The 27729-nt window shown below is 45.6% G+C and overlaps 1 protein-coding gene across 1 annotated transcript; it reads right to left on the bottom strand.

Moving 5' to 3' along the window:
- Nucleotides 1–21628: 21628 nt before the first annotated feature.
- On the bottom strand, nucleotides 21629–25137 carry LOC141022805 (uncharacterized). Its single transcript, XM_073499075.1, has 3 exons — nucleotides 24230–25137; nucleotides 22919–23552; nucleotides 21629–22378 (listed from the first exon to the last, which is right to left on the bottom strand). The coding sequence occupies exons 1-3, from the start codon at nucleotides 25135–25137 to the stop codon at nucleotides 21629–21631; spliced, it is 2292 nt and encodes a 763-aa protein (XP_073355176.1).
- Nucleotides 25138–27729: the final 2592 nt, after the last annotated feature.

The following is a 27729-nucleotide window of genomic DNA, read 5'->3' as shown; positions in this document are numbered from 1 at the left end:
GTCCTTATAAATACGGCCGAGGGCCCTTTCCATCTCTCCCTTTTCCTCTTCAAGTCTTCTTCTTCCTCGCGACGCCTCAGCGCCCGAACTCCGCCGTCGACCTTCGCGTCCACACCAACCCAGGCCGCTGCATCAACCTGTTTTGACCAGAGAACTGCGACGCACCTCCGCTGTTCAGCAGCATCAGTAAGTATTCTGCTCCTCGAACGTCAGATCTGCATTAGGGTTTCCACTGTTCGTCGGTGTTCTTCACCGTTCATCTTTCCTTTCCTAGATCGCATAGTTTTGATCTGAATCTGATAGCAAAGGCGAGCTTCGGTAGTTTAGCGCCCCTTTTAATCCTCAAACAGCACCCTTTCCTGCATAAGATCCCATCCAAGCATATGTGTTCTTCCACTGTCACGGCTTTAGGTTAGATTTATTTTCTCTTTTTAGAACTGTGGCAGATCTAGATTTATATCACCAATCTGTGAAATCTGTTTGCACCATGCTTAGAAATTTTTGCAAATGTATAGCCTCTTTACCATCGTGGACGGTTTATCCTTGAACCTGTGATAACTCATCATATACCATTAGCCCTCTATTAAACCGCCAACCTATTTTAAACCGGATATTGTACTTCCATCATTGCACCGGTTTATAAATTATAACCATGAACTTTAAACCGGATATTGTGCTTTTTTCCAGCTTGTCACCAAAAATGGCCAAACAATTCTTTTCCTGTAATTGGGTTCCTTCCCGGGTTACGGAAACGCAGCTGGCTGGTTATGTTTCAACAGGCGCTTTAGCAAGTAAGAACACTATCCATTGGCGAGTCCCCGGCCTAGAATCTCCCGAGGCTTCACTCCTCCCGGATCAAAATTCTTCGGTGACGTGCTTGCCGCCTTTCAAATCCATCCCCAAGACATCAGTCCAAACTCCATATCCAATATTTGTGACTGGCAAGTATTCTGTGAGGTATACCTGCAAGAGGAGCCTACTGTTGATCTGTTCTGGGATTTCTTTTATCTAAACCGCCGTACAGAGTTTACGGATGGCCCCAATACTGAACTAGGCGGGGTTTCAATTCAGAAGAGGAGAGATGTTGATTTCCCTCATGCCAAGCTTCATAGTCATCCTAAGGACTGGAATCAGACTTGGTTCTACTGCCGCAACACAGCTCCAGTCAATGAAAAATCCTTTGCCGGGTTACCGTCCACACCGGCTTACCCAAAATCATCCCTTTCCTCAGTGATTGACGGCCCAAGAGCGAGCAAAATATGCCCCTCAATTAGCCAAGCTCAGAGCATTTATTGCAAATGGGCTGACAGGCGTGGATTTTGTCCGATGCTAGGTTTCATGGAGCATTTTACCTTTAAGCCGGCGACCCGGTTTAATGTGTGAATACACAGGGGATCTGGAAGACCCGAAACACCATATTGACATCCAGCTGACTGATGATGAAGTCACTGAAGCTGTTAAAAAGATGCTTAATGAACCAATAGACGCATGCAGCAAAACCGGGCTCAGTCCTTTCTATGCTGCCAATAAACCGCCAAAGGTATAATCTTCCGTATTTCTACCTTTAACCATCCTTTGTTAATTTTTTTCCTTTGATGACTTATTATAGTCTATACAGGCCGATGATCCATTCTGGAAGAGAAAATCACAAGATAAACTGAGAAAGAATCCTCAGATTAAGATCAAGGCTTCAAAAAAGCCAGCAAAAAGAAGGAACGTTGAACCATCCGAGCCTATTATTGAAGATGATCCGGATTCAGAGGTAGAACTTGACTCTCTCAGTTCACTTTTTATACACCTTATTGACAATGATCATTCTCAGGATGAAGCGGAAGCCAGCCATGCTGATGAGGTAACTATTCTTTCTTCTGATTCTGATCCTGTGCCAGTACCAAGAATCCGTCGAGCCATTCGGAAAGTAAAATTTTCATGCCCTCTTTCTTATATGGACCCGCACTTTCTTTTAAAGACACAGCAGCATGAAGATCGCTGCACAACTCGACATAGCGGCCAAGTGGTGTCCTCCTCCGGTTTACCAAATTCGCCGGTTCGCAAACGCCGCCAAGAGGTTTCTTATACTCCTGACACCCTTTACCCTAAGGCGGGTTACATCCGATATCCTCTTAATCCGTCTGACCCAAATTACCAGGGAACTTCCCATTCATCATCCGGCGAGTCGTCAACGACACAACTTCCTCCTCTGAAAACCGTCCCTGGGTAAGCATAACATACTCTTAACTCTTTGGTCTTGTATTATTTTATCATATTGATCTTCGTGTCTGCTCTCTTTTTCAGTGCTAAAGCCAGACCAAGCAAGAAGGCTAAATTGAACAAGCCAACCGACCATGAACCAGCTACCGAGCCGGAGAAAAACCCCAGAGGCTATTGACCCGGAGGCTGACACTGTTACTGATAGTCCGGAACCTCAAGCAACTGATACACTTGTTGAACCGGTAGAAAATAATCCGCCAAGCCAGTCAGCTGATCCACTTAGTCCAATTGTTGATCTGCCGAGCCCGGCTAAAGAATCTGATAAACCGCCAAGTCCTACCAAAACTACAGACGACGATGTAGTCGTAACTGGCCTTCGTTTCAGCTCCCCTGGTCGTCCTGTCGCTTTATGAAAGCATAGCGCCAAAGAAATTTTTGCTATGGATAAAGGGAAATGGAAATCCGAGCTATCCAACTATTCCAACCTCAGCGCTCAAGAGCTACATTCTGGTTATTTAAATCGCCTGTATACAAACCGCGACTTTGAAGCCGGTTTAGTAGGCCTGATGAAGGAGCGGTATGAGGTAAATGTCACTTTCCCTTTGCATAAATATTCCAATAGTCCTTTTGTTAAAACTGGTCCAATATATCAACTCTAGTAGCCCCCAAGGGCAGGTTCATAACATTGGTTTGAACCGGGTCTTGAATCGATATTTGCATTTTGCTGGTGTAGCCCCCATGAACCGGCTTATATCTTTTAGAATGAACCGGTACATCCTATTAATCTCACCACTTATAATGATGACCATCCATCTGAATCTGAATGAATACACATTAGCCCCCAAGTATCAAGTAGATAACTTGTTAGGTGCTTGAGACTTTAAATGAATAGCTGATAAGAAGCAATCCGCATTAGCCCCCAAGTGTCAAGGAGATAACTTGTTGTGTGCTTGAGACTTTAAATGAATAGCTGATAAGAAGCAATCCGCATTAGCCCCCAAGTGTCAAGGAGATAACTTGTTATGTGCTTGAGACTTTAGATGTTGTAATGCTAACTTATTATCTGTATGCTTGCAGGCTGAGTTGTCCAAAAAAGACTCCCAAATCACTGATCTCCAAGGAAACATCAAGTCTCAAGTGGATGAAACTTGCAAAGTTAAGAGCGAGCTGACCACCGCTTTAACAACCATGGAGCAGCTGAAGGAATTCTTCAAAGGTGAACGGGCAGATTGGGCAACTGAAAAGACCACCTTGTTAAAGCGGGCAGAAGATGCGAAGAACGCCCTTAAACCGACCACAGAAGAGCCGAGCAGCTTGAAGCGGCAGATTGATGCTATGACCTCTGCCATCTTTGGTAACAACCTCTTCACCAATCTGTCACAACACCAGCTATAAAAACTTCTGGTTTAATATAAATTGGATCCTTTTGCAGGTAGCCGTGTTACTCATCTTGGCACAGATATGCGCAAAAGACTGAAGGCCGTCTATACTTTGGCAAAGCAGCTTTACACCGGCGCGCAACGGGCCATCTGCGCAGCTTCCAATAACCATCCGCCACCGTCGCTAATCAAGGAAACACTGGAAAAATTGTCTATGATGCCTGCCCGGATTGTGGAATTGAAGAAATCCGCTGCTAGGTCCGGTGCCCTTACTACACTGACACGCGCCAAGGCCTGGATCTCTGACCTTGATCCGGAAGACATTGGTAACGGTTACCCGAGTCAAAAAGAAGACGGTTCAGAATTCAGCAATGATGATCTCCGGGCTATCACGAGAGAGATGCGACCATTGGCAAGTAAATTGGCTGAAGATACTAACTTGTCAAGTTATCAGAATGTATACGATGCCAGCGGCAAGCGAATAAGTGCTCCAACTTATGATGTGGAAAATCTGATCCCGCCGATCCGTAAGTATACTTACGCTCCGGATGTTGAACTGTCTGATCTGATACATGACGAAGCTGTCTTTCAAGCCTTAACAGGGATTGATTGGACAACTATTGACTTCCAGCCATTGGGCGGAGAGAAGGAGGATGAACCAGCGCGGGAAGATCCGCAACCTTCCCATCAACCTAAAGCAGAATCATAATCCGGAACCCGGTTTAATTTGTTCCTTTTGTTATCCTTGAAAAACAATCATTCTTTTGGGCAGTCGAAACGCCTTGTAATAGGCTATCTTGAACAGCTGATATGATATGCCATCGTGCATACTTGTTGCACACAATATTATTAATCCATCATACTATATTTGCTCATGATCTTTATCGGTTTTATACAGCCCTGTTTTTGCATAAAACAAAGTGAAAACTGTCCTGGCGGCTTACCGCTGGACGGGTCATAATGCCCAATTTATATAGCCAAGGTTGATAACCATAGCTTTAAATAATGAAATATGAAACATATCATACCTGTGATATTGAATAACCTTGTTGGTTTACCAACATTTTTGTAATAAGGGTGATAACCCAAGTATTGAGCATTGATAACTCAACCCATGTTACACTGGTCAAAACAAGCGATGCCGGGTTATGATAAACACCGGATGATCATCCTGGCAACTTATAGTTAACTCCAGGCCGGGTTAAATACACCGGTTTATACAGATGACTTACAATCAGGCCGGGCCATTGGATGCCGGTTTAGCTCAAAACTTTAAAAAGGGAGAAAAACCAAATTGACCAATAAAAAACCAGAGAATAAAGAAAAACTTGTAGTCGAGGCTTTTCAAGGGCTGCTAGGCCACTGAGTTAAACCGTTTTACAAAGCCTTTTAAGATGGTCCTCAGTCTTTAACCAATCGCCGGTCTATCATTGACAAGTTCAGGGTCATATGCGATTGACTTGTCAAGTTGGCGGGTCATACCAGGCTTACCTGGGCAGAGTGACTTACTTAATGAAGGCAGGTTAACCCGGGGTTTTAGGTATATATACCAGGCTTCCAAGCCACGGCTCAACGGGTAGCCTATTGCAAGTGTAGATTTCTTTGTTCATTGCGATAGCAAAGAATCCCCAAGCAACATTTTGAGCTGTGCTCAACGGGTGCCTATGTTTGAGTTGTTCTTGACAACACTCTTTGGCCCCTAAGTAGTGGTATTGCGCCAGCCAAAAGGTGTAGCTATGGTTGAACACAACCAAGCCCCCAAGTGACTTAATGTCATGGCTTTTGAGCCAGCCAAGAGGTGTAGCTATGGTTCGAATACGACCAAGCCCCCAAGTGACTTATTGTCGTGGCTTTTGAGCCAGCCAAGAGGTGTAGCTATGGTTCGAATACGACCAAGCCCCCAATTGACTTACTGTCGTGGCTTTTGATCCAGCCAAGAGGTGTAGCTATGGTTCGAATACGACCAAGCCCCCAAGTGACTTACTGTCGTGGCTTTTGAGCCAGCCAAGAGGTGTAGCTATGGTTCGAATACGACCAAGCCCCCAAGTGACCTATATTGAATAGATAGCTGTAAAGCTGAATCAAAGGGTAAACCGTATGTCGCTTCACAAACAGAATCCTCTGTGTAACTCATGATATGAGAAAAACAACAGATACCCCGCTTTAGCTGGGGCTCCGGTTTATTGCATTGATCATAATATATACATCGTCAAAATATGTACATGATAGGAGCCTATGGCTCAGGTGTAGTACGGCCGTAGATGAGCTATGTTCCACGGCCGGATCGTCTCCTCCTCTGAGTTGTGTGAGTCTTTATGCTCTCGAACATCAATGAGGTAATATGATCCGTTGTTCAGATTCTTGCTGACCACAAAGGGCCCTTCCCAAGGCGGGGATAACTTGTGCATATCGGTCTGATCTTGGATAAGCCGGAGCACTAGATCGCCTTCTTGAAAAGTTCTGGTTTTAATCCGGCGACTGTGATAACGCCGCAGGTCTTGCTGATAAATCGTCGAGCGAGCCGCCGCTACGTCCCGTTTCTCATCCAACATGTCCAACGCATCCTGGCGTGCTCTTTCATTATCTGCTTCAACATAAGTTGCCACTCAAGGTGAGTCATGACGAATATCACTTGGAAGGACATCTTCCGCTCCATAAACCATGAAGAAGGGTGTATAACCCGTGGATCTATTGGGGGTGGTGTTAATGCTCCATAAAACGGAAGGCAGCTCCTCAACCCAACAACCCGGTGTCCTCTGCAAAGGAACCATAAGCCGGGGCTTGATCCCCTTCAAGATTTCCTGATCAACTCTCTCCGCTTGACCATTAGATTGGGGGTGGGCCACTGAAGAGATATCAAGACGGATGTGCTCTCTTTGACAGAACTCCTCCATAGCACCTTTGGAAAGATTCGTGCCATTGTCTGTTATAATGCTGTGTGGATAACAAAAACGGAATATCACCTTCTTCATAAATTGAACCGCTGTGGCTGCATCACATTTGCTAACTGGCTCTGCCTCGACCCACTTGGTAAATTTGTCAACCGCCACCAAGAGGTGGGTCTTCTTATCCTTAGATCTGTTAAAGGGTCCAACCATATCAAGCCCCCAGATTGCAAACGGCCAGGTAATTGGAATCATCCACAGCTCCTGAGCCAGAACATGAGCCCGACGTGCAAACTTCTGACAGCCATCGCACCTTTTGACCAAGTCCTCTGCATCAGCATGAGCCGTCAGCCAATAGAAACCATGACGAAAAGCCTTAGCCACCAAGGACTTTGAACCGGCATGATGACCACAATCACCTTCGTGAATCTCGTGTAAAATTTGACGACCTTCTTCAGGATAAACACAACGTTGAAAAGCCCCTGAGATACTGCAATGATGTAGCTCGCCGTTGACAATAGTCATGGACTTGGAACGCCGGATTATCTGCCTGGCCAGAACTTCATCCTCTGGCAATTCACCCCGGTTCATATACGCCAAATATGGGATAGTCCAATCCGGGGTGACATGAAGCGCCGCCACCAACTGAGCCTCCGGATCAGGAATAGCTAAGTCTTCCTCCGTGGGTAGCTTGACCGACGGGTTATGCAAAACATCAAGGAAAACATTGGGCGACACCGGTTTACGCTGGGAGCCCAACCGACTTAAGGCGTCGGCCGCTTCATTCTTTCGCCGGTCTACATGATCAACCTGATAACCCTTGAAATGACCTGCAACAATATCCACCTCTCGACGATACGCTGCCATGAGGGGGTCCTTGGAATCCCAAGTACTAGAAACTTGTTGAGCCACTAGGTCCGAGTCACCAAAACATTTAACCCGGCTCAGATTCATCTCCTTAGCCATCCGAAGACCATGGAGCAGGGCCTCGTACTCAGCTGCATTATTAGTACAAGGAAACATCAAGCGGAGAACATAACAAAATTTGTCACCTCGAGGGGAAGTAAGAACCACTCCAGCCCCCGAGCCCTCCAATTGCCTGGATCCGTCGAAATGAATTGTCCAGTATGTGTTATCCGGTCTATCCTCCGGCACCTGCAACTCTGTCCAGTCATTGATGAAGTCCACGAGTGCTTGAGACTTGACGACCATGCAAGGCATATATTTTACTCCGTGAGGCCCAAGCTCAATAGCCCACTTAGCGACCCAGCCAGTCGCTTCTTTGTTCTGGATGATATCTCCCAAAGGAGCGGAACTGACCACAGTAATGGGATGGCCCTGAAAGTATTGCTTGAGCTTCCGGCTCGCCATAAAAACCCCATATACAAGCTTCTGCCAATGTGGATATCTCTGTTTTGACTCAATGAGCACCTCACTGATATAATAAACCGGTCGTTGAACCGGATACTCCTTTCCTGCCTCCTTGCGCTCCACCACAGTAGCCATGCTGACAGCTCGAGCATTAGCAGCCACATATAACAGCAATGGTTCCTTGTCCATGGGAGCAGCCAGAACAGGTGGTTCGGCAAGCTGCCGCTTCAAAGCCTCAAACGCTTCATTAGCCGCATCACTCCAGACAAAGTTGTCCGTTTTCTTCAGCATTTGATATAAAGGGATGGCCTTCTCCCCGAGACGACTTATAAACTGGCTCAATGCTGCAATCCGGCCTACAAGTCGTTGAACATCGTTGATGCACTTCGGTTTAGTCAGTGAAGTGATAGCCTTGATCTTCTCCGGATTAGCTTCAATGCCCCTGTTAGATACCAGAAAACCCAAAAGCTTGCCTGCTGGCACACCAAAAACACACTTGGACGGTTTGAGCATCATCTTATAAACCCGGAGGTTATCAAAGGTCTCCTTTAAATCATCTATTAATGTTTCTTCCTTCCTGGACTTCACCACAATATCATCCACATAAGCATGGACGTTGCGCCCAATCTGGTTATGAAGACAATTCTGAACACAACGCTGATAAGTTGCCTGGGCACTCTTGAGCCCAAAGGGCATAGACACATAGCAGAAGGCTCCAAAGGGAGTAATAAAAGTTGTCTTCTCTTGGTCCTTAACTGCCATCTTAATCTGATGATAACCTGAATAAGCATCCAGAAAACTCAAACGCTCACAACCCGCCGTAGCATCAATGATTTGATCGATACGGGGGAGGGCAAAAGGATCCGTCGGACATGCTTTGTTCAGATCCGTGTAATCTACACACATACGCCAGGTGCCATTTTTCTTAAGCACCAGCACCGGATTAGCCAACCACTCCGGATGAAAAACTTCAACAATGAACCCTGCCGCCAAGAGCCGGGCTACCTCCTCACTAATAGCCTTGCGCCTCTCTTCATTGAACCGGCGAAGGAATTGTCGGACCGTTTAAACTTGGGATCAATATTAAGGGTGTGCTCAGCGAGTTCCCTCGATACACCTGGCATGTCAGAAGGCTTCCATGCAGAGATATCCCGATTCTCACGGACGAACTCGATGAGCGCGCTTTCCTATTTCGGATCCAGATTTGCACTGATGATGAACTGTTTAGATGAATCGCCGGGCACAAAATCAACCATCTTAGTCTCATCAGCTGATTTAAACTTCAAGGCCGGATCATGCTCCGTGGTTGGTTTCTTCAAGGAAGTCATGTCCGCCGGATCAACGTTGTCCTTATAGAACTTCAACTCCTCTGCTACACAAACCGACTCAGCATAGGCCGCATCACCTTCCTCACACTCCAAAGCGATCTTGCGGCTTCCATGTATTGTGATAGTCCCTTTATGACCCGGCATCTTGAGCTGCAGATAAACATAACAGGGTCGTGCCATGAACTTAGCATAAGCCGGCCGCCCAAACAGGGCATGATACGGGCTTTGGATTTTCACCACTTCGAAGTCAATGTCTCTGATCTTGAGTCATATTCATCTCCAAAAGCGACCTCCAGAGCTATTTTACCAACCGGATAGGCTGATTTGCCGGGCACCACACCATGAAAAACAGTGTTCGATGGTTTAAGATTCTTATCTGTCAATGCCATACGACGGAAGGTGTCATAATATAAGATGTTGATACTGCTGCCTCCATCCATGAGCACCTTAGTGAACTTATAACCTCCAACTTGAGGCGCCACCACCAACGCCAAATGAGCCGGATTGTCAACCCGGGGTGGGTGATCCTCTCGGCTCCAGATGATAGGCTGCTCAGACCACCGTAAATAATGAGGCACTGTCGGTTCAACCGAGTTCACCGCTCGTTTATGAAGCTTCTGATCGCGTTTGCATAAGCTGGTGGTGAAAACGTGGTACTGTCCACCATTCAACTGCTTTGGGTGACTTTGGTAACCTGACTGTTGCTGTTGCGGTCCTTGTTGGCTATAACCACCCTGGTTGCTTTGATTGACTTGATTGCCTTGGAATCCTGAACCGGGGTTGCCTCCTCCATAACCCGGCCCATAGGACCCGGGTCCTGAACCGCCAGATGGTCCATGATCATTCCGGAAGAGGTCTGAATTTTTGAATTCTCGCATGATATAACAATCTTTCCAGAGGTGTGTGGTCGGTTTATCCGGCGTTCCAGGATGCTTCGGGCAGGGCTGGTTCAACAGGTAATTCAGGCGCTCCGGATTAGGATTGGGCTTTGCCCTTCTCGGGGGCGGCTTTCCTTTACGACGCTGACCATTACCCTGTGTATTGGTGTTAGCCACAAAATCTGAATTATGATCTGCTTGGCGCTTACCATTATTATTGTGGCCCGTCGGGTTATGCTGCTGCCCCTTGGTGTTGCCGCTCTTCTTTCCCTTCCCCGGCTTGTCATCGTCAGACTCGGGGTCCTTGGTACTATCAGAATCAGCATACTTAACCAGAGCAGCCATAAGTGTTCCTATATCATTGCAGTGACGCTTGAGCCGTCCCAACTTCAACTTTAAAGGCTGAAAACGACAATTCCCCTCCAATGTTATAATCGCCGAGTCGGCTTTGATGCGATCCGAAGAGTGTAAGATCTCCGAAACCCGATGCACCCAATGGGTCGTTGACTCGCCTTCTCCCTGGACGCAGGCGGCTAAGTCCACAATTGACATAGGTTGCTTGCACGTGTCTTTGAAGTTTGCTATAAACCGGGCTTTCATCTCAGCCCATGTCTCGATGGAATTAACTGGTAAGCCTTTCAACCACGTGCGAGCTGTTCCATCCAACATCATAGCAAAATATTTCGCGCAGGCCACTTCATCCACATCTAACATCTCCATAGCTATCTCATAACTCTCGATCCATGACTCGGGAGGCAAATCAGCGGTGTAATTAGGCACCTTACGAGGGCCCTTGAAATCCTTGGGCAGCCATACATTGCGCAAAGCCGGGACGAGGCAGGGCACCCCCTAAGAGCTGAAAGTAAGGCCTTGCTCTACGGAAACCACCGGACGAGCCGGAGTGAGCTGACGGTCCCGCGCAGCTAACTCGGCTTCACGACGTGCTCCGTTGTTCACCACATCCTGAGCATGTGCCCCCCACGCGCCGGATTAGGCCCTCGAGGAGCGTCTCGGTTCCGCGCACTGCTTTACACAGCCGGTTCATCAATGTGCCTGCTATAACTCCGGCTCGGGCATGGGGTTGAATGAATTCTGTCTCGGCTGTATGAATAAGCCTGCTGCTGCATCATAGTCATCTGAAGAAGATCCCTAGCACGTCGCGTCTCAACCGCCGCTGGGGATTCACCCTCCATTGGGATAGCAGCTAATCGTGATACGGCCGCGATCATATTATCCAAAGGGGTGGAGAAGTGACTCGGCGGTGCCGGTACAATCTGCAGCGGGTTATGGGTCCTTCGAGGGGGATCCGTCATCCGTGGCTGATCCGGTGCCCCGGTCCTCGGCACCTCAATCCGGTTCACCGCTGCCGGATTACTGGTTCCTGCTCCTGGCGTTCCAAAGAGATTCATTGCCTCATAAACCGGTGGTAGTCGTGACTGATGCCTTCTCCTTAACACGTCGTTTGAAGTGTTCTGATCCAACAGGAGTCGATAATTTTCCACCTGAATTCGCTGTGCTTGTGCCTCTAAAGCGACCCGCTCCTGAGCCATCCTGGTTTCTTCAGCCGCTAAGTCCTCCTTAGCTTGAGTTATCTGATCCTGCAGTTCGCCACCTCCGCATTATGTTGATCTTGCGTCTTGGCGGTAACTTGTGTGGTCAGTAAGGCCGTCCAGGCGTCCAATAAATCGGACAAGATTTGGGCCGGCCGGGGCGCGGGGCCTCTCGCCCCAGCTGCCGATCCGGAAATTATTGCTGCCGCGGTTGAAGATTGCAACGTGGGCTGAGTTCCAGCCATGAAGATCGCAACCCGGTTTGTCAGTTCAAAGGGGTCCGGAATACTGTCGCCATCGGAATAGCCCCCAAACTGGCCTTCTTGCAGTTGGTACAGTGACTAGGTCTCCCCGGTGGACGACTCGTCATCTGAGTGGACGGCGGTCTCGCCATCGGACACCGGTTCAAGTTCCGCACCATTGATGAAGCCTACGAATGCCCGCTTCACGGCGGGCTGAACCCGGGCAGGGCTTGCATGCTGAGCCGTCTCGATGAGGTTGGTGCAGATGTCCGGCTCAAGGCCCGGTTCGCCGATCTTGCCGATGAAGACGTGAATTCCTCCAAAGGGGACCCGGTACCCGTACTCGATTGAGCCGGCCTCGGGGCCCAACCTGCGTCGTCGATGTAGAGCTTGCCGCGACGACTCTTGGTCATCCGGCCCACGGCGTATCCCTTGAGCCCTTCGAAATTGCCCTTCAAGAACTCGAAACCATCGAGCGATAGCCCCACGGTGGGCGCCAACTGTCGTGGAATTGTCACGGCAGATGTCCTAGTGAAAGGACTTAGTCGTGGAGCCATCGCAACAGGTTAGCTTAAAGGGGTTAAGCCGGACAAGGGACACGAGAGTTTTATACTAGTTCGGCCCCTTACGATGAAGGTAAAAGCCTACGTCTAGTTGTGATGGAATTGCTGGGGTCTCGTTGATCAGGGAGCAAATATGCTTCGCCTGAGTCTCGAGTTGTTACCTGTCTCCCTTGAACCGCCGCCGGGTCGTGCCTTTATATACACAGGTCGACGCCCGCCGGCTTACAGAGTCCTGACGCCGGTTTATACACATACCGGCCCGGTCTCTACTTTGTCATACCTTATAATACAAGTCATGAATTACATGGAGGTTTATAACTACATGCCTTAATCTACCTTTCAGCCTTGGGCCTTCAAGTCTCTGTAATAATCCGCTTTATCCTTGTCTTCATGGGCTTTAAGCATAAACAATCCATTATGGGGATAACCCGGCTATCTCGGCCGGTTTACACCTAGTAGTAATATCCCCAACAGCGACATAATATTTTTCACACCCGTGGCACCATCAAGGACAATGTTTGCAGAATTATTGTTGACAATGGCAGCTGCAACAACACTGCAAGTTCAGATTTGATAGAGAAATTGAGACTGAAACAAAGAAGGCACCCAAGTCCATATAAGATGCAATGGCTCAGTGATTGTAGTACACTTCGAGTAAGCAACATAGTCACCGTTCAGTTTTCCATTGGGAAGTACCGAGATCAAGTGGAATGTGATGTGGTGCCAATGCAAGCATGCCAATTGTTGTTGGGAAGACCTTGGTTGTATGATCATGATGTGCAAACCGGCGGCTGTGCTAATCGTCTCTCGCTCCAATACGAGGGAGAGCGCATATCTTTTCTCCCTTTGATACCCGAAGAAATATAGATGGATGATCTGAAAAAGAAAGAGAGAGTGAGCGAGAAACACTTGAGTGGCATCCACCAACATAGTGAGCAAGAGAATCCAAAGCCAAATAAAACCCCACAGCTTAAATTGACCAAGACATGGGAAAAATAGGGGTTAGTTATGATGGCTGGGAAAAGGGACATGAGAGAGTTGAGAGAACCCAATTCGGTGTTCTTTGTACTTTTGTACAAGAACAACTTTTTTTCTACTAACGACTTATCCTCTACCACTCCTAGTGTTGTTGTTGAAATTTTACAGGGGTATGAAGATGTGTTCCCCGAGGAAATACCACCAGGGCTGCCACCACATTGAGGCATTGAACACCAAACTGATTTGGTCCCAGGAGCACCATTGTCAAACCGACCACCATACCGCACAAACTCAGAGGAAACCAAGGAGATTTAGCGACAAGTTGAAAGCCTACTAAACAAAGGTTATGTAAGGGAAAGTCTTTCTCCTTGTGTTGTACCCGTTCTTTTAGTACCAAAAAAAGATGGATCTTCTAAAATGTGTTGTGATTGTAGGCCTATTAGCAACATCACCGTGAGGTATAGGCACCCCATACCTAGGCTTGATGATTTGCTTGATGAGCTTAGTGGCGCCATCATCTTTTCTAAAATTGACTTGCGAAGTGGCTACCACCAAATTAGAATGAGAGAGGGTGATGAATGGAAAACTGCTTTCAAAACAAAATCTGGTTTGTATGAGTGGTTAATTATGCCATTTGGATTGACAAATTCACCCAGTACCTTCATGAGATTAATGAATCATGTGCTTAGAATGTCCATTGTAAAGTTTGTGGTTGTTTACTTTGATGATATCCTGATTTATAGCAAAACTTTGGACGAACATGTTGAACACATCCGGTGTGTGCTTGTTGTCCTAAGATAGGAGAGATTGTATGCTAACAAGGAAAAGTGCACATTTTGCACAGACAAAGTTGTGTTTCTTGGATTTGTTGTTTCAGGTAAAGGTGTGGAGGTAGATGAGGAGAAGGTCAAATCCATCCGTGAGTGGATGCCTCCACAAAATGTAAGCCAAGTACGAAGCTTTCTTGGCCTTGCTGGTTTCTACCGACGGTTTGTGAAGGACTTCAGCACCATTGCTGCCCCAATGAATGAGCTAACCAAGAAAGATGTTCCCTTCAAGTGGGCAAACGCACAAGAGAAGGCCTTCCAAGAGCTGAAAGAAAATTTGACATCTGCACCATTGCTTGCACTACCCAACTTTGGTAAGACTTTTGAAATTGAATGTGATGCAAGTGCTGTTGGTATTGGAGGCGTACTAATGGAAGAAGGTAGGCCTATTGCATATTTTAGTGAGAAGCTAAGTGGTCCAACTCTGAATTACTCAGTTTATGACAAAGGATTATATGCACTTGTGAGATCTTTGGAAACATGGCAAAATTATTTGTGGCCTAAAGAATTTGTGATACATTCCGACCATGAATCTTTAAAGCACCTTAGGGTCAACAAAAACTGAACCATAGACATGCAAAATGGAGTGAATTCATAGAATCTTTTCCCTATATTGTCAAGTACAAGAAAGGAAAAGATAATGTTGTTGTCGATGCTTTGTCTAGACGCCATATTTTACTCTCACAACTTGATACTAAAATTCTTGGGCTGCAAAGCATCAAAGAATTGTATGCCAATTACCCATATTTTGCTGCACCACACTCAAAGTGTAGTGAGAGGAAAGGTTGGGAAAAGTTTCACTTGCATGATGGATTCTTGTTTCGAGCTAACAAATTGTGCATACCAGATTGCTCTGTTTGCTTGGTGCTTTTGCACGAGGCTCATGCTGGTCTCATGGTACATTTTGGAGCAAAGAAAACTGAGAGTGTGTTGATTGACCATTTCTTTTGGCCAAGGATGAGGCATGATGTTGAGCGCTACATGCTACGTTGTGAGCTCTGCCGCAAAGCTAAGTCATGTTTAAACCCTCATGGACTTTATATGCCTTTATCAATTCCTAGTACACCTTGGGAAGATATTTCTATGGATTTTGTTCTTGGATTACCACGCACCAAGAGGGGGAGTGATTCAGTTTTTGTGGTGGTTGATAGGTTTGGCAAGATGACTCATTTTATCCTGTGTCATAAGAGCGATGATGCTTCACACATTGCAGATTTATTTTTCAGGGAAGTCGTGCAGCTACATGGAGTACCACGCACTATTGTTTCAGATCGTGACACCAAGTTCCTGAGCTATTTTTGGAAAACGTTGTGGGCAAAGCTAGGAACAAAGCTTCTCTTTTTCACTACATGCCACCCACAAACGGATGGACAAACTGAAGTTGTCAACCGCACACTATCCATGATGATGAGAGAAGTTTTTAAGAAAAAATTTGAAGATGTGGGAAGAGTGTCTCCCCCACGTGGAGTTTGCATGCAACAGGGCGGTACATTCGACCACTAAACTTTGTCCTTTTGAAATTGTTTATGGTTTCAAACCTGCTGCTCCCATAGATCTTTTGCCTTTACCATTGCAGGAGCAAACTAATCTTGATGCAAGTAAGCATGCTGACTTCGTGAAGAAAATTCAGGAGAAGACCAAGGAAAATATTGAGGAGATGACTGACCAATATGCAAAACGAGCAAACAAGGGAAGAAAGAAGGTGTTGTTTGAAGAAGGTGATCTTGTGTGTGTACACCTACGGAAGGATCGTTTTCTGGATCAACGCAAATGCAAGTTGCAGCCACGTGGAGATGGTCCATTCAAAGTGCTTGCGAAGATCAATGACAATGCCTACAAGATTGACCTTCCGATGGATTATAGTGTTAGTCCAACCTTCAATGTGTCCGACCTCTCTCCATACTTTGAACCATAAGAGTCGAGGATGACTCCTTTTAAAGAAGGGGAGGATGATGAGGGCACCACAACCATCGACAAGTCTCCAACAATTATAGGTCCAATCACAAGAAGTCGCGCCAAACTAATAAGTGACCAGGTGAACGCTAACTTAAGTTTAACTTATAACCTTGATGACACAACTATGCTTTCATCCTCATTGTTGTTGATTGAACTTAGGTATCACATGGAAGAAATCCAACAACCTATGAGCTCTTGAAGCAACCGGTCTGGAGGAACAAGTTTGGAGAAAACAAGTTTCAAGTGAAGCTGATGCTGTTAGCTTTTACCTATGATGTTTCGTTGTACTGCACACATGTGGTGGAGAGACGGGGCCATAGGGGTACATCTCCAGAAGCTACATCAAATTATCTTTCCAATGCAAAAAACCTCACATCATTTGGAGTTGTGAGTCAAAAGCTATAGCCATTCTCATGGAAGGTGTCCAGACTGTCAAGGCGTCGTGAATTTCCCGAGGAGGTCTCCAACAACTCCCAAAGTTGATTGCTTATTCACCCAAGGAAGCCATGCAAACCTGCTTACCTTTGAACCATTTTCACACCTAGCTAGGGGGGTTGTCCCTGCTATAAAACCCCATCTCCCCCATCCTCTAGAAAACCTTTTGTCAAACCATTTAGCTACAAGTTTATGCAGCAAGACTGCTAGAGAGATCCAAGAGATCCTTGCTACCTTTGCTCTTGTGAGTTCATCCGGATTAACGAGAAGGAGCCTTCGGTTCCCCCTAATTCGTGCTCTACGGTTCCGGCCGTTTTGTGTGGGTTAGTCCCGGTTTGTGGTTCTGCGATTGTTCGGACAACGGTTGGAGTTCTTGTAGCTTCGGTCAGTCATCCCCAACGTACGGGTTGCATCCAACCTTGGCAGGCATAAAGCTATTTATCCTAGTTGCTTGCAGCTAGTTATCCCTCCTGATTCGATCCTATGACGTGAAGATCGGGCCACCCTCGGGCGTGAACTCATTCATCGGGTTCCCACCTATCACCGGCTATGAAATCAAGAGTTTTTATGGGTTGCAAAGCGTTGGTGCCACAATACAAGTTGGCCCGCCATCAACTCAAGCCCTGGCTGCAGCACAAAGTCTCCTGTTAGCCCAGGTAAGGAAGTCACGATGTGGTAGGTCGCCCGTACCACCGATTCCTATTAGAAATCGCCTACGGGCGAGTGAATCGGGCCAGCCCATTAGTGCAGTTGTTTGTGCGTAGCTGTGGGTTCGCTTGGCGGGAAGGCTTTGGCATGCCATAAGGAAGGCCTTACACGAGAATGATTTCCAAAGTCTACATGGAACACACTCTCCTATCCAGATACTTGTTTGAGTTTGAAGTTCGCAAGACCAAGCCTCAACCACAGCAACAAGCTTCCAATACTCAAGTCCATCATCCTCGATGGATTCCTTTTGCCCAGGGATAGCCAAGATCCGTGTTGATGGCGATGTGTCTAGGTCATCAAAGCAGGGGCTCCATTTGTGAGGTGTGTAGAAACTCGGTGGGTGAATACCTTGGATTCTAGACGATGGTGTTCCCATGGATTGTTGATTTAGTCGTCCTTGAAGCCATGGCTTGTCAAGAGGCGCTGTCACTTGCATCTAATCTTTCTCTAGACCAAGTTCAGATAGCCTTTGATTGCAAAGAAGTAGTTAATGACATTTCGTCTAGCAATGGAGGGCTTCATGGCGATATCGTTCGGGAAATTATAAGAGCTTTGGCGTCTTTCCATAAGTGCTCCATCATCTTTGACGGGCGAGCCTCAAATCTTGAGCACATGGCCTCACTAAACATGCTCTTAGTCTTACTGTTGGAAGCCATCTTTGGCTCCAACAACCCCCAGTTTCAGTTTTATCCCAATGAATATTATTAATGAGTAATAAAATGGAATGTGTTTAGCCTTCAAAATTAGTATATTCGCTCGCTCTGCTCCGTTTTTTCTTTGTTATTTTTTGTTTTTCCTTTGATTTTCCATCAAATTTCTTCAATCCTTTTTTCCTCTGTTATACTTTTTTTTGGTTTTCTTTGGCCTTTTGTTTCTTTGTTATACTTTTGGTTTTCTTTTGTTTCCTTCTTGGTTTCTTCCTATTGTTCTATTTCTTTTGCCTTTCTTTTGTTTGTTTTGCGGTTTTGATCTTTTTTTTAAATACATGACTACTTTTTGCCAGTACACAATATACATTTTTAGTGCACACGCGAAACATTTTTTGATACACTTTGGGTATTTTTCAAATATATTACGTCCTTAAAAACCATGTTTTCAACACCTTTTTTTTAATACACGGTAACGTTTTCAAAATACATGTGTACATTTACTTAATGAAAATATTTTTTTTTGCATTGTTTAAACATTTTTAAAATGTTGACAGACATTTTCTGGATAGTTATATGCTCCGTCTTTCTTTAAAATGGCATATACATGGAAATTAACATTTTTTAACCAATGGGAACTTTGTTTACATTCTTTAATTTTTACAAAATGTCACAGACATTTTTTCAAATCGCTGGAAGTTTTCTTTAAAATGTCACATAGATTTTTAATGGTATGAAACATTTTTTTACGTCACACAAACATTTTCTGTAGATTGTATACACTTATATTTGAAAATGTAATAAACATATATTTTAAACTCCTGATTTTTTAAAACCACAACATTTTTTTGAATGTATGAAATATTTTATTGAATTAAGTGAACATTGTTTTACATTGTATAAACATTTTTAAATCATATGCACGTTTTTTAAATGTGTGATATATTTTAGATATCACAAATATTTTTTGTAGACATGATTAATATTTTACCCGTTTAGCATTTTTCAAATGCATGATTAACAATTTTCCAAATTTATGTAAAGTGTTTTTATAACGTATATCAATATATACAACTGTTAAAAAATAAAAAATAAAACAAAAACAAAAATATGAAGATAAAATGGAAGAAAAAAGAGAACATGTGTAACGTCATCGTGATCCGACTATGTGGTTATTGGGCTTGTCTAGTAAAGGCTCCTGCAGGCGACCCTCTGGTAGGAATACCAACGGTGGCACATGCAGCGAGGGGGGGGGGGGGAATGTATCATGTGCACCCACATTTGTGGTGCTATTGGTGCATGGGATACCGTAGAACAATTTGAAAAAATGAATAAAAAATCTAGCATATTGATACAATATCAATGTATGTTGTCACAAAATTTCGTGTTAAAATTTGAAACAATTGGTGAGATACAAAAATAACAAATTTGACATCACTGTAATAATGGGCCAAATCTAAAGCCCAACTTAAGCTATATACTATTCAGTATTGAATTTTTCTTTTTTGTTTTTCGAGCTATGTTTCGAATTTTGACTTGAAATTTTGTGACAACCTAAACTGATGTTATGTGAATATGCTAAACTGTTTCGAGATTTTTTGAATATTTTAAAATGTGCAACATGAGTTCGATGCAGCGGTAGCACCACAAGCACCGGTATGCTAGATATTTTCCCGGGTGGGTGGGGGGGGGGGGGGGGGGGGTTGTCCGTATCTCGCTTATAGCTAAACAGAGTTCCTGCTAAACAATGGAGTTCCCTTGGGCCGGTTCACAAAACCGCATACAGTGTATTCCCTTAGCACTGAATTTGTATGTCGCAATAGTTGCACAAACATTTCTAATAAACTAACATAGTTTGTTTATTGTATTGTTTAATTCATTTTTAGTTTCTCCTAGCTTCTTTGCTTTACATACAATAGTAAGTTCTAATCATGTGTGTGTTTTCTTGAACATAAATAGTAAAAAAATATTTACATAGATTTAATTATTTTTCACAAAGCATTAACATGCTTTGTGGAGTTCCAAATCTTGTTCTCATGGTTTTACATAAATTTTTAAACAATTGAAAATAAGTTCATGAAAATCAAAACATTTATTCATATTTTTGACATAATATTCGTACCCATAAAAATCATGATATTTGAAAATAATTAACCTAAAAAATATGTTAATGATGTTTAGAAAAATTCATGCAATGTTTAAAAATCATGTAATTTTGAAAATCTGTTCATGACATAAAATATAATGTCCATTATGTTTAAACAAATGTTCAATGCGCACTTGACAAATGTTCAAACCTGTATTCAGATAAATTTTCAACGCGTATTGGTAAAAAGTTCAACGTGTACGTAAAAATTATTCAGCCGTTTATACAAGAAATGTTCAACGTGTATTCAGAAAAGTCGACAAGTATTTGTAAATAGAAAATAAGAAATAGTTTATGATAGAATTTAAAAATGAAACAAGTAGGGAAAAACCGCAAAAATACAAATAGATCGGAATATTCCCAAACCAAGCGGAAAGTTCGTATACATAAGCTTCAAGAACCAACGATATTTGGTTAGACCTTTTAGAGGAAAGGTTGTAGGCGAGTCATGCTTTTTTGAACTTTCGCCACCCCCCCCCCCCCCTCCCTTCGTTTTTACATTTTTTGTTTTAAAGAATGTATAATGTACACAAATTTTTAACAAGTTCCAGATTTGAATAAAAGTTTTAGGGTTCAAAAAATGGTCTTGGATATGAAAAAGTATTCAAGAATTTGAGAACACTTTGTCAGATTTCAGAAAAGATACAAAATTTAAAATATTTACTGATTTCTAAAAATTCTTGGATTTAATGTAAAAAATAGAAAACAGTACGCTTCAAGGAAAAAGACATGAAGAAAAATGAAAGACCAAAAAATCTTAAAGGAAACAAACAAATAAACCATTTCAATGAAGGTTCTAGAATTTGAGCCTTCCCAAAATCGGTGAGAAGCGTACACTAAAAAGGGAAAAATGGGCCGGCCCATGTAGCAACGCAGCCCATGGGGTGCGCAATTGCGTGGTATTCTGCGTCTTAGGCGCGGAATAGGGAAGCTTTTTAATGGACCAGCCCAGCAAATGCATGACAGCGGCGTCAAAACGAGCCAACCCCTATTCGGCACTTTTTTTAAGGTAAATGTCGCCGCTTTATTTTCTTAAACGAAGTTCGGAATCTCGTCCGCAATCACATCCAGAATGCATTCTGGCGGCGATCCAAACCAAACCTTACATAGTTCTTCTCCTACCCCTAACTTCGCTAATTTATACGCGGCAACATTTGCGCAACGTCTAACCCACGAGACTCTGAAATCAACAAAACTACGTAGCATGGTCTTGATCTCCTCTAGCCAAGGCCCTGAAGCAGACATGTTCTTCTCTGGGTTGTTGATAGTTTGTACGAGAGCCTGGCTGTCCAGCTCGACGTGTACCCTCTGAACATTAATTTCTGTCGCAACCAACAGAGCACGCTTGCATGCCATAACTGCTACTACCGGGTCAGCAGCCGTGGGGAAAAAGTGACATGCACTAGGGAGGAAGCCCCCGTTGTTATCCCGGAGCACAACACCGCCTCCTCCCTTTCCACCATGCCGTGATGTTGCACCATCAGCGTTTGCTTTGACCCACCCGTCATCCAGCGCATGCCATCTCTAAATAATAGCAGGTTTGGTCTGACTGTCTGGCTTCACATAGAGTTCCCTCCATTCCTTCACAAACAAACAGACTCGTTCTATGATTTCATGTGGAGCATCAATACGTTTCCCATTCTTTGTGTCGTTGCGGGCCAACCAAAGGCCATATAATGCGTGGATCATTATCTCCTTCTCGTCGTCATTAGCAGCGGCAAACCAACCAAGCAGCCAGTTGGCTAGCTCGCTCTGGGAGCCGGTGAAGATCGGTGGAGCAGCCACCATGACTCCCTTTTCCGAGCGCAGCTGATCCCATAAGTGGACTGAATGTTGACACGACCAAAACCAGTGCATGATCGTCTCCTCACATCCACAAACGACGCAGAATACACCAGGTTTGATTTGCCTTCGATGGAGCTCTGACCCTACAGCCAAGCCATTGCGGATGACTCTCCACATATGTATCTTGGCCTTGGTTGGCGCACTTGTATCCCACAGCCCCAAAAATCCCTTGTGCTTATTGACCGAACTGGATGACTCCGGCCGTCCGGATCGCAGTCTGTTCACAGCCATCCTGAGGTGGTACGCCGAGCGCACAGTGAACACACCATTTTTAGTATAATTCCATGCTAAAAAGTCCTCCGTGCCTGGGCCTCCAATCGCAATTTGTTTGATATCTGCTACATCTTCGGGAGAGAACATCTCGTCCAGTCGGTTCTGGTTCCATGCAGTACCATTTGGTGATAATAGGTCCGCCACCCTCATCACTCCCTGTATGTACATCGCACCCAAAGGCTGCATGCTGCCGCTCCTAGGTATCCAGTTGGCGTGGTGAATATTAATCTTGGAGCCGTCCCCTACTCTCCAAATCAGACCCTCACACAACAAGTCTCGGCCATGGAGTATACTCCGAAAGGTGAATGAGCCCCCTGAGGGACATGTTGCAGATATGATTGAGTTCTCAGGGAAATATCTTGCCTTGAGCACACGCGCACACAGAGATTGTGGAAACTGCAGTATTCTCCATGCTTGTTACGCTAGGAGGGCTTGATTAAAGGCCTCCAGGTCGCGAAAGCCAAGACCACCATCTCGTTTAGCAGCACACATCTTCTCCCATGAGATCCAATGCACCTTTTTATCACCATTGGTTGCACCCCACCAGAATTTCGACGAGATCGAAGACAGGTTCCGGCACATTTTCTTTGTGAGATGAAAACAACTCATGGTGTAAGTAGGTGTCGCTTGGAGTACAGATTTGACTAGTATTTCTCTCGCAGCCTTTGATAAACCCTGGCCCTTTGAGCCACAAACCTTTCCTTTCGAGCTCTCCGTGACATATTTAAAAGTGCCATCTTTAGACCTTCCAACCAGTGTTGGGAGGCCCAAGTATCGTCCACTCAGAGCTTCATTATCCACACCCAATATGCCTTTAAGTTGCACCTTTGCGTCCTCTTGACTCCCCTTGCCAAAAAATATGGACGACTTCTGCAAATTGATACGTTGCCCAGACGCCTCCTCATATTTACCAAGAATTTCTTTCAGCGCCATCATATTTTCATTAGTCCCCTCTAGGAAGACGATACTATCATCAGCAAAGAGGAGGTGTGTGACATGGGGGCCTGTGCTCCTAAATGACACTCCTTTAATGCGTTGTTCTTCCTGCGCCCTTCTCAGTAAAGCTGAGAACCCCTCCACACAAAACAGAAAAAGATACGATGATAGAGGGTCACCCTGCCGGAGGCCTCGGGAGGGAATAAAACCCCTAGATAGTCCACCATTAAGCTTCACCGAAAACTTTGCTGTTGTCACACATCGCATGATCATGGAGATCCATTCCGGGGCAAAGCCAGCACGCTCTAGCATTTGCTCCAGAAAAATCCACTCGACCCTATCATAAGCCTTCATCATGTCCAATTTAACCTCACACAAATGTTTCTTCCTCTTCCTGTTGCGAATAGCATGCACACACTCATATGCCACGAGAACATTGTCAGTAATCAACCTCCCCGGAACAAACGCACTTTGTTCCTCAGAAATAAGAAAGGGAAGAAAACTCTTTAACATGTTCGCCAAAACCTTCGTTGCAATTTTATATAGCACATTACATAGACTTATCGGTCTAAATTGTGTTAGCAACTCCGGTGAGTTGATTTTTGGGATCATCACAATAACGGTATCATTAAAAGCATCTGGCGTCGCCACCCCATGCAAGAAATCCCTCACCACCCCACAAACGTCGCCTCCTACCAACGACCGGTGTCGCTGGTAGAATAGTGCCGGTAGACCATCCGGCCCTGGCGCCTTGGTTGGCCCCATCTGGAATAGTGCCTTTTCTATCTCCTCGTCCATGATCTCGACAGTTAGCTTCGCATTCATCTCAGCTGTCACCGAGGGCACAATGTTTTCCAGTAGCGCATCTGCACCAGTCGACCCCTCTGAAGCAAAAAGGTGCTTATAGAAGGTCGCTGCCATCTCGCGCATTTCCTCATCCACCGTACACTTTGTTCCATCTTATCGCCGGAGAGCTCGTACTGTATTCTTCCTCTTTCTATGCGTCGCCCTATTTTGAAAGTATTTAGTATTTTGATCCCGGCTTTGAGCCAATCCACACGCGACATTTGCCTGTACAGGAGCTCTTCCCTTGCAAATATTTCACGAAGCTGCTCCTCAATCTCCCGGGTCTCCAGTGAGGACCCCGTCTCCATCGCTCTTCTCTTGGCGTCCGCTAGCTGGTTCTTGAGCTTTGAAATCTGGCGCCTAATGGACCCAAAGACTTCTCGAGCCCACCTCTGCATGCTCCCTGCAACAAGTCCAAGCTTTTGCATGCATGCATGAATCCCTTGGCCTCCTGCATCCGCTGAAGCCCAGGCCTCGGCCACCATCTGATCGTACTGTGCATGCCTAGTCCACGCTTCCTCGAATCGAAATGGCCTGTCGCCCGGCTTTCGCTGGCGCGGAGCAGTCTCCAGCGTCCGGATCACAATCGCTTGGTGGTCGGACTCTTCCGTCATCACGTGTTCAACAGTTGTTTCCGGGAAAAGGTCAATGAACCCCGCATTGCATGTGGCTCTGTCCAAGCGAACCTGAACATTCTCCGCTCCCTCCCGCTTATTATCCCAAGTATAGGGGTAGCCGGAGAACCCAAGATCCACAAGACTGTAGTCGGCCAAGCAATCCCTGAAGTCCTCCATCTGAACAAAACTCCTTCTGTTACCACCTAGCTGATCGGATTGGAACAATGCTTCATTGTAGTCACCTGCACAAAGCCATGGTAAGTTATCCTGTGATCTCAAAAACCGAATCGCGTCCCATGACTTCTTGCGCAGTTCTGTATTTGGCTCTCCGTAGAAACCAGTGAATCTACAAGTTTTCCCTTCCCATACAATCTCTGCATCAACGAAATATTGGCACCAAGGCCTAATTGTGACTTGCACATTATCCCTCCACCAGAGAGCTAGTCCACCACTCCTTCCTACACAATCAACTGCCATCCCGCTCCTGAATCCCATACTCCACTTCAGTTTCTCCATAGCCCGTACTTTCTTTTTTGTTTCACACAAGAATACCACCGCTGGGTTGTAGGACCGTATCAGGTCTCGTAGTTCGCCCACTGTCGAGTCCAACCCCAGTCCTCGACAATTCCAGGCCAAGAAATTCATTGTGACCGGCGGCCCTGCCTCGCAGGGTCCGCCGATGAGTTGTTATGCTCAGAGATACGGTCAAACACTGTAGACGTCTTCTGCCTCGTGTCGTGAATGAACGTATCATTACCAACCTGCCTGTCAGGGTCTCCCTTTGCTACCCAGTGCTGCTTCGGCCGTCGGTTCCTCTCCCCTATCATGTCATGTCTTGGGCTCTTTGGAGAGTGCTGTTCATCACACCCCGGCCTTGGCTTTCTCACATAATAGCCCTTCTTGCATTCCCTCTCTCTATATTGGCTTGAGATACCACCACCACCACCATAATCGCTTGGCCCAAATTGTCTGTAGTTAGACCGTATCTCAGCTTGCTTGTTCAGTTGTCGCTGTCGCAACTCATACCTCATCTCCCTTTCCCTTTTCTGTTCCAACTCATCCCGCAGGTCCTTGCCCCTCGCTTCAGCCGGCCCGTGCCGCTGTTTGTTTGGGCTAGAAACTTCACCGTGACCCCCCCTTGCTACCCCCGCCAGTGCGAGGATCAACATGGGTGTTGAACTCCCTGTGAAGATTACGTTTTGTTGGTATATCACGGACTGTCCCCGTCCTTCTTCTGTTCATATCACTATCGCTAGACCTAACACTGCCAAAACTGTTAGCACTACTCGCTGCCGCCTTGTGGAGCCCTTCCTTTGTCGACGAAGAACTGCCCGGCGAAGCCCGAAGCCATTCTCCCAATTGCTGGCCAGATTCTACTGGAGGGGTACAGCCATCTTCGCCATGCACAAGACGACCTCATTCAAAGCAGAAGTGTGGGATCTTCTCATAAGAGAAATCAAACCAAGTTTGTTCCAGGTCATCCTCAGACTTCTTAAGATAGAAACCTCTCACCAAGGGCTCAAAAACTGAAAGTTTAACTCTGAACCGAAGATTAGCACCCTTGGCAAATCCATCTTTCTGAACATCCACACGTACAGACTCACCCAACCAGTTCTCAAGTGCTTCACCAAATGCCTTTGAACGTTTATCCAGTGGTAAATCAGCCACCCTAACCCAAACTTCCACCGTATCAAAAGTCATCTCCGATGGACGCGTAGCACCATCGTAATCCTTCAGGACCAGAACATTGAAGTCAAATTGCCATGGGCCGTTGTTCAGTGCGTGCTTCCAGTCCCCTTCGCTGCCAAAATTCACAACAAACTTGTTATTCCCAATATTCTTGAACTGAGCTTCACGGTGAAGGCCCCAGGCCCTTGGCATCGCTTTCTCTAGCGCTCGGGAATTCAGAGCCCTTGGGGTGAAAGCTTTCCCGATCGCTGACCACTTCGCTGCTCTTGGCTGTTCCTGTCCAGATTCCTTGAAGACAAACCCCATTGCTTCCTTCTCAGTCAGCACCAGACCTCCCATGCGCGCCGTCAGACCCGCCGCCTCCGCCGACACCTTGCCGTCCGCTGGAGATTGCGAGTCAGTCCTATTCTGCCTACCCGGAGGCGTCCTCATCGCTGAAGCTGCCTCCGCTGCCTTCTGTGCTGACGCTGTCGAGGTCGCCGCCGTCGCCTTCGTCTGATCCATCGTTCTCGACGTCGCCACCTTCTCAGGGTTTGTCGCTGCACTCTTCTGCATCGTCCCGTTCCTCATCCTCTCCGCCATCGCTCTGGAGAGAGAGATGCTCGCCGATCTACACACTAGGGAACGCCGTCGCCCCTTCGCGTGTCACCGGAATCTCACCACCACCGAGCGAAAAACCCTAACCCTAGCTCTCGGTTCGATCGCGTAGCAATCGCCCCGATCGCCTCTCCGTGTTTTCCTCACGAGGTGGACCCGCACGTTTTCCCCGCCCTTAGTTGTTACGGTACCCCTATTCGGCACTTAACATGTCCTTTATTTCGTTAATCGTACGCGGCGCTCAGGTGCCTCCTGTTTTAGGTTAGCCCATAATACATTCCATTAACTTCGATTTTAGGAAGCTTTTAGAAGCTTCCCTAAAAAAGGAAGCTATTATTAGATTAAAAAATAGAAGTTTCGCTTCAGGTTTATTCTACGTTTTTGTACTAGGGTTTTTTGTAGTTTTTCTTTTTTGTCTTTTAGTACATTTTTTATCATTTCCATTTGTTTATTTTTCTGTATATTTTCGAACATTTTTAAAATCCGCAAACAATATTCTGAAATTCATGAACTTTTTCAAGCGTGTTCTTTTTTCAAATTCATGAACCTTTTTTCGAACCTGTGATCTTTTTTGAAATCATCATGAACCTTTCCCAAATTATTGAACTTTTTAAAAATTCATGAAGTGCGTTCGAATTTCTGAACTTATTTCAGATCTATATTTTCTCAATAGTCAACTGTCAACCATTGACTGGTCTATATTTCAAGAGTCAATTGTAACCCAAGGGACTGTTGGAGAAAGCACCAAGCGAGCGACCAATCAGGTAGTTGGCCCAACACACACGACGCAGACACGTGAGCGTCAGGTTGGAAAGGCACTGA

This window comes from Aegilops tauschii, chromosome 5 (genome assembly GCF_002575655.3).
Source record: "Aegilops tauschii subsp. strangulata cultivar AL8/78 chromosome 5, Aet v6.0, whole genome shotgun sequence".
NCBI classification, from domain to species: Eukaryota; Viridiplantae; Streptophyta; class Magnoliopsida; order Poales; family Poaceae; genus Aegilops; species Aegilops tauschii.
The sequence above is the reverse complement of the archived record's forward strand: the minus strand, read 5'-3'. Positions and strand labels throughout refer to the sequence as shown.

What these genes read in the sequence shown, in the direction of transcription:
- LOC141022805 (XM_073499075.1), bottom strand. Translation starts at nt 25,137, where the DNA reads ATGGAGAAACTGAAGTGGAGTATGGGATTCAGGAGCGGGATGGCAGTT. An exon ending in AGGGAAGAGCTCCTGTACAG is followed by an intron (nt 23,553 to 24,229) that starts GCAAATGTCGCG and finishes TATTCGCAACAG; the next exon opens with GAAGAGGAAGAAACATTTGT. An exon ending in CGGAGAGCTCGAAAGGAAAG is followed by an intron (nt 22,379 to 22,918) that starts GTTTGTGGCTCA and finishes ATGTACATACAG; the next exon opens with GGAGTGATGAGGGTGGCGGA.